This window comes from Empidonax traillii, unplaced genomic scaffold (genome assembly GCF_003031625.1).
Source record: "Empidonax traillii isolate 1590-97213 ecotype Southwest subspecies unplaced genomic scaffold, ASM303162v1 scaffold9:size3134949, whole genome shotgun sequence".
Classification (NCBI taxonomy): domain Eukaryota; kingdom Metazoa; phylum Chordata; class Aves; order Passeriformes; family Tyrannidae; genus Empidonax; species Empidonax traillii.
In genome coordinates this window covers 3,050,271-3,065,685 of record NW_020955202.1, presented here as the reverse complement: position 1 = coordinate 3,065,685, position 15,415 = coordinate 3,050,271, and the positions used below count along the sequence as shown (strand labels likewise).

General features: G+C 35.5%; 1 protein-coding gene across 6 annotated transcripts in view; it reads right to left on the bottom strand.

Annotated features, from left to right (window-relative positions):
- RDX (radixin) overlaps positions 1 to 15,415 on the bottom strand; it is a 45,110-nt gene that overhangs the window by 7,633 nt on the left and 22,062 nt on the right. For 4 of the 6 annotated variants that reach the window (XM_027884957.1, XM_027884966.1, XM_027884974.1 and 1 more), the window contains 11 exons: positions 14,918 to 15,013; positions 13,517 to 13,791; positions 11,572 to 11,655; positions 10,948 to 11,094; positions 9,554 to 9,650; positions 8,751 to 8,914; positions 7,999 to 8,129; positions 5,726 to 5,886; positions 4,690 to 4,782; positions 3,596 to 3,838; positions 2,434 to 2,594 (listed from right to left, as the gene is read on the bottom strand). In XM_027884957.1, coding sequence (XP_027740758.1) covers positions 2,434 to 2,594; positions 3,596 to 3,838; positions 4,690 to 4,782; positions 5,726 to 5,886; positions 7,999 to 8,129; positions 8,751 to 8,914; positions 9,554 to 9,650; positions 10,948 to 11,094; positions 11,572 to 11,655; positions 13,517 to 13,791; positions 14,918 to 15,013 — 1,652 coding nt within the window. Of the gene's footprint in view, positions 1 to 128; positions 2,595 to 3,595; positions 3,839 to 4,689; positions 4,783 to 5,725; positions 5,887 to 7,998; positions 8,130 to 8,750; positions 8,915 to 9,553; positions 9,651 to 10,947; positions 11,095 to 11,571; positions 11,656 to 13,516; positions 13,792 to 14,917; positions 15,014 to 15,415 lie in introns of those variants that run through there. The other 2 variants (XR_003571362.1, XM_027884992.1) reach the window with 2 other exon arrangements.

Here is a 15,415-nt window from a genome sequence, read left to right as displayed (position 1 = left end):
TTCTGACCAGAGTGTGAAACAAAAGATAATCAAAATCTGTACACTTCTCTGGAAAACACTACTGAAGTGTGCTCAGTAAAGCTGTCAGAAATAAAGGCATTAAATAACAACAATGGACCTCAGAGAAATTAACTTTATCTCTTTATTGTTAACCAATGAATGTTATCCAAAATAGTAGATGTAATTGTAGCTTAATTGTACAACACAAAACATGATGCTAAAGGAAAAAGCATGTGAAAAATTACTTCACCAAGTAATCATTAAATGTATTCTTAGTATTTCTGCACCAGTAAGTGTTCCCAACTGCTGGTGACAGCAGCTATTACCACTTTGTTCACTGTGAAAATCTGTATTACAAATGGTTGTTCCTGGTTGTTTAGATTTAGAAAAAAAAAAAAAATCACACAGCTTTATAAATGGATCTAATTCATTTAGCCCTACCCTACTTGTTGTAGATTTATGAACAATAAACTTTACTGGTGTTTTTCCCCAACACTGAAACTGATGTATCAGTGTTAGTGCACACTTTCCAGGGAAAAATGAAAACTCACTGGAAGCACAGTATTTCACCTGCTATGGCAAACTGTTCGAACACTTCATAAATTTGCTTAAGCTTCAGTGTATGAAGCCTACGAAGCAAAAACTGTTCTTACGATGCACTGCAAGTTGAAACACCAACTTCCACCAAGCAGCATTTCGAAGCATGTGCACAGCATCTGCACATCAGTCTTCACGGTGTAGCAGATATGTTTAGCCCCACAAGCCAAAAATATATTAATGTATCTTTATTTAACTTTCATGATGTCACCCCACATAGCCAAATTTCTACTCCGCAAAATAAAAAAAAATTAGTTGGACTGTTCGTAAGAAATTTAAACCTATTGTGCATGAAAAAAAATGTTTAATAAAATGGCAAATTTTAATAGATAAGTGTAAATTTATGAGTGCATAATATCAAACAGAAAAAAAGCTGAACCATCCTCAGAGAAAGTTAGGTTCTTCCATTGTAGGTATTTACTAGGGAACTCTTAACATAAGGGTTAAATGCAGTCCACATTAACTGTAAAGTTGTTATTGAAGTTCAATTTATAAGCAAATTTCTCAAAAAAGCAGGTCTCCTTTTCAAGAGGGAAAGGACTTAATGATCTGACATCAGATATGACAATTACAATACTAGCTTCACTGAAAACTGAAGCTACAACACTTCTACTCCAATTCTGGGAACTTTCATTTTGTATTTGGAAACCCAAACTGACTGACATGCACATTCTACACCCCTCCCAGAAAATAGTATACCAGTGACAGGTTACAGCTTTAAAACACACCAGATGTTTTTACAATATAAACTCAACAGAAGGCAGTTAGACAGTATTTAGCTCTATAAATCCATCCTAAAGTAAAACAAAAATCCTAGGAGTAAAGACTCCTAGCAATCTATGATATCACTGTGTAGTGATAGTCAATTTAAACAGTTTTTTCATGGTGTTTGAAGGACCAGTCATCATGTACATAGTAGTGAGGTAGGATACTGTCCCCTCCCTGGGACTGATGTTTTCATATGCTCCCTTGCCAGAAAGGTCCAGGTCTCCCTACTGCAAATAAAATAATTACAAGCAAATAGCACATCAAGCTTTTTTTTTTATTTTTTCCCACTTTGCTGCATTAGAACACTTTACACATCTAAAAGAATTACCTAGGAAAGCAATACTTACTCAAGCCTATCAGCAGCCATGTGCTGCCCACAGGTAGTGTTCCATTTAAAAACATTTCCTGGAACTACCACCTGCCATCCAGACCTTTGTGAACAGGTAGGCAAAGAAAACCATCAATGATGACAGGACATGAAACACCAAAGAACTTCACTTGGGAGAAAAACAAAACAAAAAAAAACCCAAAAAACAAAACACAAAAACAAAACAAACAAAAAAAAACTCCAAACAAGGAAAAAACCACCAAAACTGAAAGTCAGCAAATATCAAACTCTTAATGGTGCAGATACATTGAAAACTGATTTCAAACTTCATACTGAAATAGTACCTATCCAGTTAAGGTTCAGTTTCATTCTTCTTTCTAGTTCTTAAAGTTAAGCAATATATACACTTGTCAGTCATTATATACTTCGCATCTGTTTCCAAAGGGGAAACAAAAAAACAAACAAACAAACAAAAAAAAGCAGTGAAACTAAAAACACAATGGGGAAAAAACTGCTATTAACCTCCACACCCTCCCCCCCCTCAAAACCTAGGGTTGACAGACTGCCTTACTGTTGAATAGCTTCCCTAAAAATTTGTCTTCTAGTCACTGTAGTCAACCTGGTATTAAGTGCTTTGGCAAAGTGGGGTGCAATCCATCAAATCTGCAAAGGCCTGCTTTTTTTTCTCTGTTGGTGGTTCAGCTTTACGAGGAACATATATGCAAAATAACAGCTCTCACATTGCTTCAAACTCATCAATACGCTGCTTTGTATTGCCTTGTCGGATTTGTCGGAGAGTCTTGTACTTATCGCGGCCTGCTTTAACATTCTCAGCATGAAGGACATCATTTTGTGTTTTCTTGGTTTCATCTCTGGCTTGAGCCAACTCAGAACTTAAAGCCTGTTGAACAAAATATTTATATTTAAGTGCTTTGACTAATCTTTTAATGATTCTGGAGTTTCTGGTAACAACTACTCTGCAATTTGGATAAGAATTTCTTGAATGCCAACCTATGAAATGCTTGTTATGCTGTTCAGTAACTCAAGTTGTAAGGTCTATCAGAAAGAATGCAGAAGGAAAGATAAGGAGAGCATAGGATTCTTTCCTTACTTAAGTGTGAGCATCAAACTAAAAAAAAAAAAAGTCAACACCAAGGCCTCATACACCATAACATCCAAGAAGAAAGGGACCAGCAGGATAAAGCAGGAAAATCACCTTATTTTTATGTTTTTGCTTGACTAAAGACAGCTCTTCTATTTTTCCCTGATCCTATTCAGCAAGAACCAAGCAGGAAGAACATTACACACACACGCTACTAAGATACTGCTAACAGAAAAAGTACCAGCTTTCCATTTCTTCCGTTTTCTTCCCAAATAAGACATTTCATAACCAGGAAAAGGGTTAACACTAACATAAAACATTACACTTTGAGGGGTAAGACTTTCTGGGAGGAAACACTCCATTTCAGGGAAATAAGATTAATCCAAAATGGGCATAATTGAGTTTTTGCATTTGCAACATCTGTGAATGACTGCAAACACACGCAAATAATATTAAGCAAGCATCTGTTCATACCACTTCATGAGTTTGGGTATTGAGAAAGGAAAGCATTATAATATTTAATGTCCTGGACATTATATAATTATTAGACACGTTTACTGGCCAATGCAACAACATACCAACACTTTTAGGCTATCAAGCACAATCTTACATCCAACCTTTCCACCTATTCCACTTATAGAACACTACGAATGATATTTGTTGGTAAATTAGTAATAAACCTAGTAAATCATAAAACGGCTATTTCCTTGGCACACCATAACTTCAATGAGATTTCTGACAAAAAAAGAATGAAAACCCAATGCCTGCATTATGTTGATGCAACTATGAATCTTCATTACCTGGAGCTGTTTCTTAACACGTTCGTTTTTCTGTGTTTCTGTTACCCGTTCTTCTTCACTCCTGTGATTCATAACACCATCAGAAGACAGTTCGGCACTGGCTTCAGCATTGTTCTCATCATGCTCATCATGTTCATTCTCTGTTGGAGGAATAACTGGTGGGGGAGGGGGTGGAGGAGGAGCAGACATCACAGATTTCAATTCTTCTTTGGTCTTTTCCAAGTCCTCCTGGGCTGCAAAAGCCTAAATACAGTAAAGAGTACTTAGCATCTTCTAAAATTCTTTAACAATAGTCAGAAAATAAAAAATAAATATTTGAGATGTTCTCAGACACATGGAAATTATTCTTTATAACTAACATGACTAGCTTACACATTGAAAATTGTCAAATAGAGATACAGGGTAAAAAAAGATATGACTCAAAATCAGCTGTACCAGAGTCAAGCTATTTCCAGAATTAGACAAGCAAAGAGTGAAAGAATAGAGCAGTCATACTGACTGCTTTCCAACTTTCTTAGTATCCTGAAATTTAAGGCTCAGAGATGTCCTAAATCAAAGGTGATGTCTTCAAATTTCAAGCTCAACCAAAAATCATGAAATTTTTTTCAATCACTTTTTGAACCTGTGCACACAGTAAGTATTCCCATTACATAATTAATTGCAGATTTTGTGAAGAAATACTATTTTGCTTTAAATTATTGTCCAGTTGCATTTTATGTGCCTTTGTTGTTGTTTTGGTTCATACTTTCACCACAACTCATGATTTTATACACCTCCTTCCTGAGATGTTTTCTTCTCAAACGTGAAGCTCCAATCTATTATGTCACCATACAAAAGAAGGCCATTTCTGATCTGTGACCATACCTTTGTGATGGGAATTTCCCCCCCTTCACAGCTACGCAATAACAAGACATGACTTAAATAGAAGCACAGGCTGTCTTCAGTAGACTGGAGAACAAAAACCTTTAAGAAAGACTTCTCTGAAGCCTAAGGGAAAGAGAGAGATTCAACCACATGGACTTCCAGTGGGATTTCCGCACTCATCTCCCTTAGTTTCTTTGAAGTTCTGACTTCACACAGCATGGGCTCATTACTTTGTGCTGCCATTCTGAAGCTTCCTCTTCTTTCTTTTTCTTGGCCTCCTCTAGAAGTGCAATCTTGGCTGTGAATTCAGCAATTTCTGCTGCCTGAAACAAACAAAAAAATAAAGTAGAAGTTTCCATTTGGTATCATTTTGGCTTTGCAGTGGAAGAAAGCCGAGCCCTTGCTACGAACCTGGCTTGAAGGGAGTTAGTTACTACCCATCACTTCTCTGGTAAAAATAGAAATTTTAGGCATACATGAGAGAGGGAATCAGAGTACTCCTGCCTTATGGAAATAAGTCCCAAAAAAAATATTTACCTTCTGCACTTCCAAAGCTTGCCGGGAAACTGCAAGCTGTAGTTACAAATTAGCATTTCAGGTTGTTTCAGTCTAATACAACTTAATGATCCCATCATTAGGATTATGATTCTGGATCATAATCTCAGTACTACTAAACTAAATCTTGCCTTCAGAATTCTGTGCTATATTCACAAGAGATCAAAAGCTGGTTTATAGCTGAGAAATCATTTCTTCTACTATTTGCATGACTTTCTTGATTATTATGCACAAATTACAAGTAGTCGAGCACAGAATGTGAGAAGATTCTGCAAATGCTGGAAATGGAACGGAAAAAACAAAAACAACCAAAAAAACCCCAACCACAACAAACCACAGTGTCACCAACTCTCCACCACCACCAAGCTTGAGAACAGACCTGTCTTAGAGAACAGGCTTCCCAGTGGACTGCAGAAGGAAGCTACTCTTGTTCTCAGCTGGATAAGCTTGACACTACTAGAAAGAGAATGTAATGCTGTCAGTCCAAAAGGTCTTCATTTAATTTCCTGCAGCTCCGGAGTTTTATTTTTGTCTTGCAAATAGTGGTAAATCTAATGCAGTTTTCTAAAGCAGTTTCCAACAACAATCTGTAATGGTTATCTCACATATTTACCTGTTTCAATGTACATCTTCATTTGACAGAAGCAAGAATAAAATGTAAATTTTCAACTACCTTTTACCATTTTTTTTTAATAGAGTTAAGTCTCTTACTAGTTGCTCCTGGTTCTTCATTTGATCAGCTGCCTGTTTGGCTAGAGCAGCTTTAGCTGATTCAGCTGCTCGACGCTCCTTTTCCAGGCGCTCTGCTTCCTCTTTTGCACGCTTTCGTTCTTGATCCAGTTCTAGAGCTCTTCTAGTCTGTTCCTCTAGCTCTGCCAAGAGGAAAGTTTGTAGACAAGGTATCACTACCAAGCTCTTCCTCATATGTAACACAGATAACAGCTGTAACACGCTCCAAATAAAGTAACCTACAACACTAACAAAGATTTACAAGGCTGACTCAAGCTAAGAAAAGCAGTTGAGCTCATTACCTGAAGCTTTGTTACATGTCTGGTTTCCCCATCCCGACTTATTTTGGACATACACTTCATCTCACCAGACAGTTCTTACAGCCCAGTGTTTCAGAAAATTGTCACCTCACTGATAAAACTAAACACCAAAATATATGTACATATACATGAACATACACTCTCACTCTTGCTAGTAAGGAGATTTCATGCACATTAAATCATACTCTTGTGGTGAGCAAAAAACTCTTCTACTGTACTGAAATGCCTGACAGATTCCTTAATTGAAGCTGAATATTAAGGCATGTGCCTTCAGCAAAATGACCCAAGACCAATTGCAAGGGTCAGAAAAATTCTCTGTACAAAAGAGGACAACATTTTTAAATCAAAGGAGGGGTAATAGTTGTGTAGGTGCCTGGTTACCAAAGTATTGAAATCTAAAGGGCAGAACCATTCGTGAAATAGGAGGAAGTAATAATCTACCAGTACTGCAAAGCAAGATTTAAACAAATTACACTCTTACTCTGATGTGAAAAATTAAGTGACTATAAAAAAAGTCTTTCTAAAGCTCTTTGCTGATTTTAATGCTAAGTTTTCCACTACGTTTTTGGCTAGGCATAGGTGCCATAGACTCCTTCACCTGAAAAGCTTAATAATGACTTATTTTTTGGAACAATCCATTTGCCCTTCACCATATGGTTTAATACTAGAAAAGCATCTCCTCAAGTACGCTGACATATGCTTCATCTTTGCACTTGTAGTTTTAAGTACATCTCAGGTAACTATTATTCATCAGTTGTTTTCCCAGGCTTCCTGCTACTTCAGTTATAAAATCAAATGAACAGCATCACAAGTATGTGGGGTTCTGCAAACGGAGTACTTAGAAAATTAAATAAAACATGCTACTATTTGAAAACACTGCTCAAACAAACCTTTCCATGAAGATGGAGAACACTAAAATACCACATTAACTACAGAACAGACACCATTTATATAAAGACTTTTCCATATGTGACCAGAAGGCTAAAAAGATCAGCAATACACGAACATTATGCAGTGCATCAGAAATTGGGCTATACTGCTTGCAGAAGTTATGAGAAAATGTATATTGTCAAACCTCCAGAATCACCCTGATGCTCTTTTGTCCTGGGCCAAATAGCTCTCCGTTAAACGCACACATAGTGTGTTACCTGTCTGGATGTGTCCAACCTGTTTTGCCTTGAAAGGCTGAAAAATGCAGTGGAAGAGCTGGAGAGCAGTGCCAGGCTCTGTAACTTATTTGCATAGATTTAGTCAGTGATTCTCTCTATCGTGCCTGAAGCCAACAGTTAAGAAAAGAAAGGAGCAACAAAACTTTTATGAACGCAAACCAAATCTGAAGCAAAAAAACCTAAAACAACACGAAGAGGAGAGACTTGGAAGTCATGGAGGCAGGGACTCTACAGGGTGATTAAACACTAAGAACTGTTATTGGTGAAACATATGTTGTCACTAAAGCCCGACAAGATTTAAATTTGCAATTTCTCAGATCTTACAAGGGAATAGGAAAATGAAGGAAAAAGGAATTTCCAAGTTACAAACTAAATTCAACAAAACCCTAGAGGAATTTACTTTGAATCTTCATCTCTAATTTCCCTGCTCCCTCCAACTCCAGGTTTTCAGCACTTGAAGCCTTTCATAATCCTGAGTCGAACTGTGTATCCATTAATTTCCTTTTTACTAAACTGGAATTTTTGTTGTATTAGAAGTTGGGTTTATGTTAAAAAGATACATACAAATGCATGCACACCATCATCTGAACACTAAAAATAATATATTTTACATCAAATATTGCTATTATTAGAAAAATAAACTTTTAAAACCCCCCATAAAATAACAAAAAAACCTCCAACATACAAAGAATTGTGGAACTGAGCTACCCTACTAAACTAAACATCATCATCAGATTTAAGAAATCCATGACCAGTAAGAGCTCACCTTTCTGAGCCTTCATTGTTTGTTCCTCAATTTGTCTTAAGCGTTCCATTAGTTCTTCCTTTTCACGCTCTATTCTTTCCTTCTCCTTTTCTGCTATCTCCCTTTTCTTCTTCTCATTTTCTAATTGTGCCCTGAAAAAGAATTGTAAAAAGGGTTTTTTGCCCTCAAGCATTTAAATTCTACTCTTCGGATGCTGGTAGCCTATTTTTCAGTTTACTCAGCTAGAAGAGAAGCACATGACTCTAAACGTTTCAAATTCAGCTTCTGTTTCAAAATACTGTACAGAACAACACTTTATGAACAGAACTGATCAGCAACATTGGTTATGGTTCAAGCACATAAATCTACCATTATATCTGCATTTTAGGCGTGATGTTCAATCTGGGCTAGAAACGGCAACAGTATTTTTTAAATACACAAAAGGTAAGCCATGCCATTCTTCACTGAACTTGCTTTAAAAGGCTCACCTGTAGAGTATGAAAGTCCCTAAGGATCAAGCAAAAGAGACAAAAGACTTTCACAAAAAAACATAACGAGAAACAACGGTACAGCTACTATTACTGTGCTGAAAGTTCAAAAAAGATACAGCTTTCTATTAAGACAGGTGAGCAAAGACAATCTACAAACCCGCTTACACACTGCAGAAAGAAAAGCAGCTCTCCCTTTTCTAGAATTCTATGAACCCTGATACTTTGATAACTCCTTAAAAGGGCAGGAGAATTTGTTCTGTTTCGTGGAAGTTTGTTAATTACCTTTCCAATTGTTTCTGATGTTTCTCTTCTCTAGCTTGGGCCTTCATCTGTTGCACTTCAATTGTATCAGGTTTCCTCCTCCTCATGTACAATTCATGATTTCCCATACAAAGTGCCAAAATTCGCTTGTTAATTCTCAGACGGGGTGCATAAAAAACAAAATCCTAGCAAAAATAATTGCAGTATATCCCTTAATCTAAACAAAATACATTTGTGACAAGACTCAAAGCATTACTTCATGCTTGCACTGGTTAAGTGAAAGCTTACTAGTATTTTGACATTTTGAGCAAGGGAACACCATAATCTATAAATCTTGCAAGATAAATTCAAGATTACACCTGGAATATTTTAAGTAGAAATTAGCTGGTTGACATAATTCATTTAAAATTCTAAAAACATTAAAACTATTCTCTATTCTAAAGAGATTTGACCTAGAGAGCCTCCTGAAATGTGCAGTTGTAACACACACAAAAAAGAAAAACAAAGGAGGGAGGGGGGCAGAGAATTTAGCATCTTACACTGTGTCTTTTCAACACATTACAAAGTGTAAGTTGACTTAGAAAGAGCCCGATAACTTAAGAGTATCAACCAGAAAAGAGAGAAAATAAACATACCATACTATCAACCAGAACAAAAATGTTATTTCAAAATCAAAATTTCCTTGAGATTACTGACTATTCCACCAGTAAGAATAATAATTGTCACAAAATATTTACTCATGCCATAATGCCAGAGCAAGTCCCTGCAGGCTTAAATGTCTTTGTATCCATATACAAAGGGATACTATTCTACACGCTACTTACAGGGGCCTTTTTGTCAATTGGCTTTATGACAAATTTTTTGTCGTTAAAAGAGATGTTTCTTATTTCGCTCCAAGGAAAACCAATCTTGGGTGTCAGCCTTCAAAGAGAAGAAGCTCTCATTAGAAGCAGTAAGGTGGTTCACTTTATAAATATATATATATATATCCAAAAAGGTCTATTCCCATACCATTTTCACTGCTACATTTAGTTACGTTTAGAATGTTACCATTACAACATTATGTTTACATTAAAACATTAACAACAGTTCAAGTATATTTTGGTAGACTTTTTTTTAACACATTATTCCATCAAATTGATTACATAATGAATAAATCACATGGCACTGTAACAAAAGGAATTTTGATTCTATCAGCTAGATGCTAAGCATCACAATCATGTACTGATCCTTTATAAGCTATTGATGATTTTATTTTCAGCAAAGAGAGTAATTACTTAAATTTAGGAAATTTAAATAGTGAATATTAATAATAAACATTTTAAATAGTGAAATTTAAGTAGATTTCAGCAATGTTGTACTTAAGTTTAGCTCAGATTTAAGGTGTGTTCTTTAGTTTCCAAAATTTATTTCCTTTGCATCTTAAGCAAAATAAATTACGTTCAGAAATTGTTACCAAGTTATGCATCAACTGCAACACCTGTACATATTTTTCTCCTATCTGCACAGAAAGATTTTTCAATTCATATTATCTTAATTCTAAGCAAGAGAAAATATTTAAGTATTTGATTGCTAACTATCAGGAGCTAAAGATTATCGAAAACTGCCTCATCATTCACAATCTGATCTGAACATTTTCTGAGTATTTCCTTCTTTCAGGAGTTACATTGCCATCTAATGGCAATTACGGCTTACAAAATTTTGTTACAGAGTATATACATCAAAAGTTGACAGTTGCTATCTGGAGTCTGACACATCACATTTCACTTCAACCACTGTGAATGGACTGTTGACACCAGACACTACTAAAAAGTATTTGTAAAAAGAATAAAATAATAAGTCTGTTGTTCCTTTTCCAAATTCTTCAAATTTTGTACATTTCAGCTTTATACCTCTTTGGGTAGGAGAGATTATTTGATCTCCTTATCAGGACATGAGATTGACCTATTTTCTTCGATGTCCAAAAGGTTTCACTTTTAGACACCAAAGTTTTTCATGCTCTAACATCTGTAATTCCAGTCCTGGCTCTTACAAAATGTTTCTCATTAAATATGTTGCTCAGCTGCAATAGGTATTTTTCATCCTGACTGAAGGGGAAGTCTTGAGTGAAAAATACAGAAAGAAACCATACAAATATGNCACACAGTAAGGTGGGGGTTGTATGATCTCAGATAGCATCTCCTAGAACAGAACTGGAAAATGAGTATTAGCCACTTACTTATCATCATGCTCATAAATATTCAGACCCAAAGCATCAACTCCCAGCCACAATTCAGTTCCTTTCTTATTCTTTATTTCAAAATAGTTGACTCCATACATTTCCAAGTCTTGTGCTATCTTAAGGTATTCCATCATAGAATCTTCCCTGATGAAAGAAGAAAAATTGGTATAGTGTAGACAACAAATCATAAGTATATTGTAAGAATAAGGGAACTGCAGAATAACCAGCTGGTGCAAAATTTATTTATGAATTAAATATCTCTTTGAAATTCACATGTAGTTTGACTCAGATACTCATTAAGAGCTCTTACACCCTAATCTCCAAGTAGAGTTCAATCACTGTGCTTTGTCTTTCCACTTCATGAGCTAAGGAAACCCTAAATGTATTTTAGAGGCAGGAAAATGTGGACAAAGGCAGTTGACAACCCTACCAGAAAGTATTTAAGTAAACTAGTAACTTCACTGGAAATTCTTCTCTTATTGAAGCTTTTATGCAAGTTTTTCATAACCACCTACCCTGGTCAGAATAAATGAAAGTTGTTTTCCAAACAAATATACTACCACCTAAAATACATCCTAATAATAATAAAAGGTCTTGAGAACCTTTTTTTTATATTATTACCTTAACATTCCCCTGTGCTCTTCATGCCAGTTCTGTATTCTTTCTTCCCACTGTTCTTTTGTCAGTTTGTGCTGTTCTAACACCCTGTGAATACAAGTTGTTGCTATTAAATGACACTGACGACCAATTTAACCGCTTAAAGTTGCAAAAGTAAGTTTAGTTACAAAGCAAAACATATGCTTTAACTGAATAAACTTAAAGATTACTTCCTATAAACTGCTCATCTTTTTAACACAAGACACAAACTTTGTATTTGAACAAATACACTTTTAAAACAGTGCGAAAGTCACTTCTTTTTTCCTGGTATTCTACATTCTTTGTAATATAAAAGTCACTCCATGGCACATCTCAGCTAGCAGCAAAGTCATAAAAAGTAATGTTTGGAACACTTGAAAATGCACACCTATAGAATACTCCCACAACAGTGCTGCAAATTAATCTCTAGGTATGCAAAGACTTTTTGTTTCCAATGACAACAAAAGGGAAGCCTGAGTGTAGCAAACTAGCAGACAAGTTAGCAGACAAGTTTTCTGGGGGTTTTGTGTGTTGGTTTCTTTTCTTTATTAAAAAAAAAAAAAAGATCAATAGCAAAGCAGCTTCAGAAAGCTATTTGAGGTTTGTCTAAGTCTGCAATTATGGAATTATATTTTGGTCTACCAAAATTTTCAGTGTAGTACTGTGGTAAAAAAAATCAAATGCACATGATAATTTTATTATGTTTTTATTCCATACACTCAGCATTTCAAGCATTCCTGGAGAAATTATTTTAAAAGACAATTAGAAAATCACCTGAACGTTTGCCTACTGAAAAGGAGCTTAAGTATTTGAATTTCTATTGTACCCAAGCACTCTCGTGTTCACGGACTGCCCTCATAACTGAGAAAAAGTCAGGATTTGTGAACATACTCAGTAATGACAGTTTTATTGGTTCTACATCTCCCTGCCTTCCTAGTAAAAGGTATTTTCCAGGAAAAGGTATAGATTTCACTGTCAAAAACTGGAAGCAAGCAGCCAAACCCAAGCTTTTCACCAGGATTTTTAAAAAAGATTTTCAGAAATACTTCTTTTAATACTTCACCACAATCTTTGAAATGTCTTTTTGTTTGCTAGAAAATTCTCAAGCTTAGTTATGCTAATAAGTGAGTTTTTAGTTTTCAAACCACAGAGACAAAGCATATGACTTAAAGAAACCTCAAATTACCCCATGTCACTCATTTCTTTGACGATTTATGTTACATATTTAGTAACTACACATTTGCCCACAATACATCACTATGTATTCATCTGAGCTAACAAAATTGTCTGACTTTGTACATTTGTGCTGCAGTGCTTCTCTTCGTGGCAAACACACCAAGAGCATGGTTTCAGCTGCATTAAAGAAACAGGACTATAATCTTGGTGCTTATTTTCCCTAACCAATTAGATAAGTGACTGATACAAAAGAGTTTATATTCAACAGCAACAATTCAGTTTCTAAATCTTCTGTTCAGGCTAGCATTTTCCTGCAATGTATTTTATTTGCAGTACACTTTACAATTACTTTCAGAAAATAATTTCCATTTAAATGTACAAAAGCATTAAAATTAGCAAAAGGAGAGAGTACCAAATGGATCTCAGTTGCTTCTATATTGGAGTATTCTGATTTTAGTTTAGCAGAAGCAGGCCTCCAGTAACATTAACCCATTTTGGAGTATTTTGGATGTGTTCAACCAAATCTCTGCAGGTGTTTGTGGACAAGACAGGAAATACGTCTCAAGAAACCTGTGGCTGTGACACTTCCTTGTTACTTAAAGTCTAGATTAGGATCTCCAAATTTTACTAGCAAAACATGAAATCCTAAGAAAGCCAACATTAAATGCACGTTATCAGTTAATATTTTATTTCTAAGAAATGTGCAATAATTAAGTTTCTGTGCAGCAGTTGGTGCAAAATCAGTCTCACTCACCGCTGGGGGAGAAGTCTGTCATTGGCTAGGTAGCCTAGTTTATGGATCTCCTTACTGTAATCTGCATACTTGGATTGGACAGCATAAGAAGCCAGAAGAACCGCAGTTTCCGGTGGGCAATATATTTCATCATTTAAGATCGATTCTTTGACTTGCAGGAAGAAAAGTCTCTGAGTTATTTCCTGAATTAATTCTTCAGATACATCCTCTGGAAAAAACTTGGCCCTGAACTTGAACTGCAAAGGATTTTCTTTTCGTACATCTTGCTGTGTTACCTGAGGGAGAGGAATACAGAAAAAAAATAAAAAGAGCACTAAAAGGTATATTAAATATTATGAAGTTGTACTGAACTCTTTAGCTACTCTAAACTGAAACACAGTGCTTCCTAGCAAGCCCACTGTGGAACTCACTAAAGGTTCATGCGGAACAATCAAGTACACCAATTTGGATAAACTAGGCAATCTTGAAATATTACTTAAGGGTTGTTAACCATATTTTTTTGTAGGTTGGTGTGAAAGTTGTATTTATCATAATAAAACTCTGGAAAAAAAGAAACTGTATTAGTACCATTAAAAAAATAAAAACTGTATCCACAGATGATATTCAGGAAGTAATAAATTAGGGTCTAACAACATTTCTTTAGGAAGAACTACAGCACGTTTTGTCAATGTCAGTGTAAAGCTGCATTCTTTTAAAAGTCTTTGAACTACCAAACTAAATACATGTGCTTTGTTCCTGTGAAAAAAAAACCATAATTCCTTTAATTGTGTTATTTTTCTAAAATCGATAAGCTTTATAAATGTGATTTCTGTGAAGAGATCAGATGTGGTCTTTCAAAGATGTGACCATTCAAATTCACAAATACAATTTAAAGTAAAATGATCTGATTCCCAATAGCTGAGAGATACAACATGCTTAGTGTTGTTTGGAAAAAAAAACCCGAACAATAACAAAACTTATCCTACAGTCTGCCTAATAGATACCTAAAGTTTAGAAGGCTGCTGTTCGTGCCTTGTTTAAAAGATCTATAAACATACAAATTCCTGAAGCCCAAATTGTTCTGGTACACATGCCCAAACTGTAAAACATTTATTCTATTATGTTTTGCTACGAGAGAACAAGACAATCACATGAATCAGTTTTCCTAATGCATGCATCACCATGGTACTGTAAATACTGAAAACTATCTCCTTCTCAAATGAAATACTGAGGCAGCTTTGCATATTCTTTTATAACTAAACAAATTTAACACTGTATTTTATCATTTAAAGCAAACGAAAAATAATTTTTCGTTTGCTTTAAATCTGAAGTCAGCTATATCTCACCTACAGCACTAAAGCAGCAAACCTTGTAAAGTATATTTCAAACTGTACACATGGCTTGATATTAGGGAATGGTTACCTTTTTATTTAGCTTCAGCCAAGTTGAGTAGCCTTTGCTGTCCACATACTGTAGCCCAAAAAACCAGACTTCACGAAGACCAACAGTTTTCACCACCTAAAGATAAACGAGCCATAATCATCAGTAATCACTACAATTTTTTTAATGGTAATTAACCTACACAAATCAATCTCAAACTGAAATGTAGCCAAGTCTTACAAGAAAAAAAAAAAAAAAAGATAAAATAGTAGCAAAACATCAGGTTCATTGAACCCCAGAGCTCTGCACAAACATTTCGAAACACCACTGTGTTTCGAAACTATCAAGTGGAGCGTGCAGTTTACTGTGTCCATCAGCACCTGAGGAACTGAAGGTACTAAACAGGACCCTGAGATTGGAAAGCACATCTGGGAAGTGACTGCAGACCTACAGAGAAGTAAGTCCACTTACAGAAGACAACTGGAGAATTGAGAAAAAAGAGTAACATTTGTGGACAGACATGAGGATGAATCGGCTCCT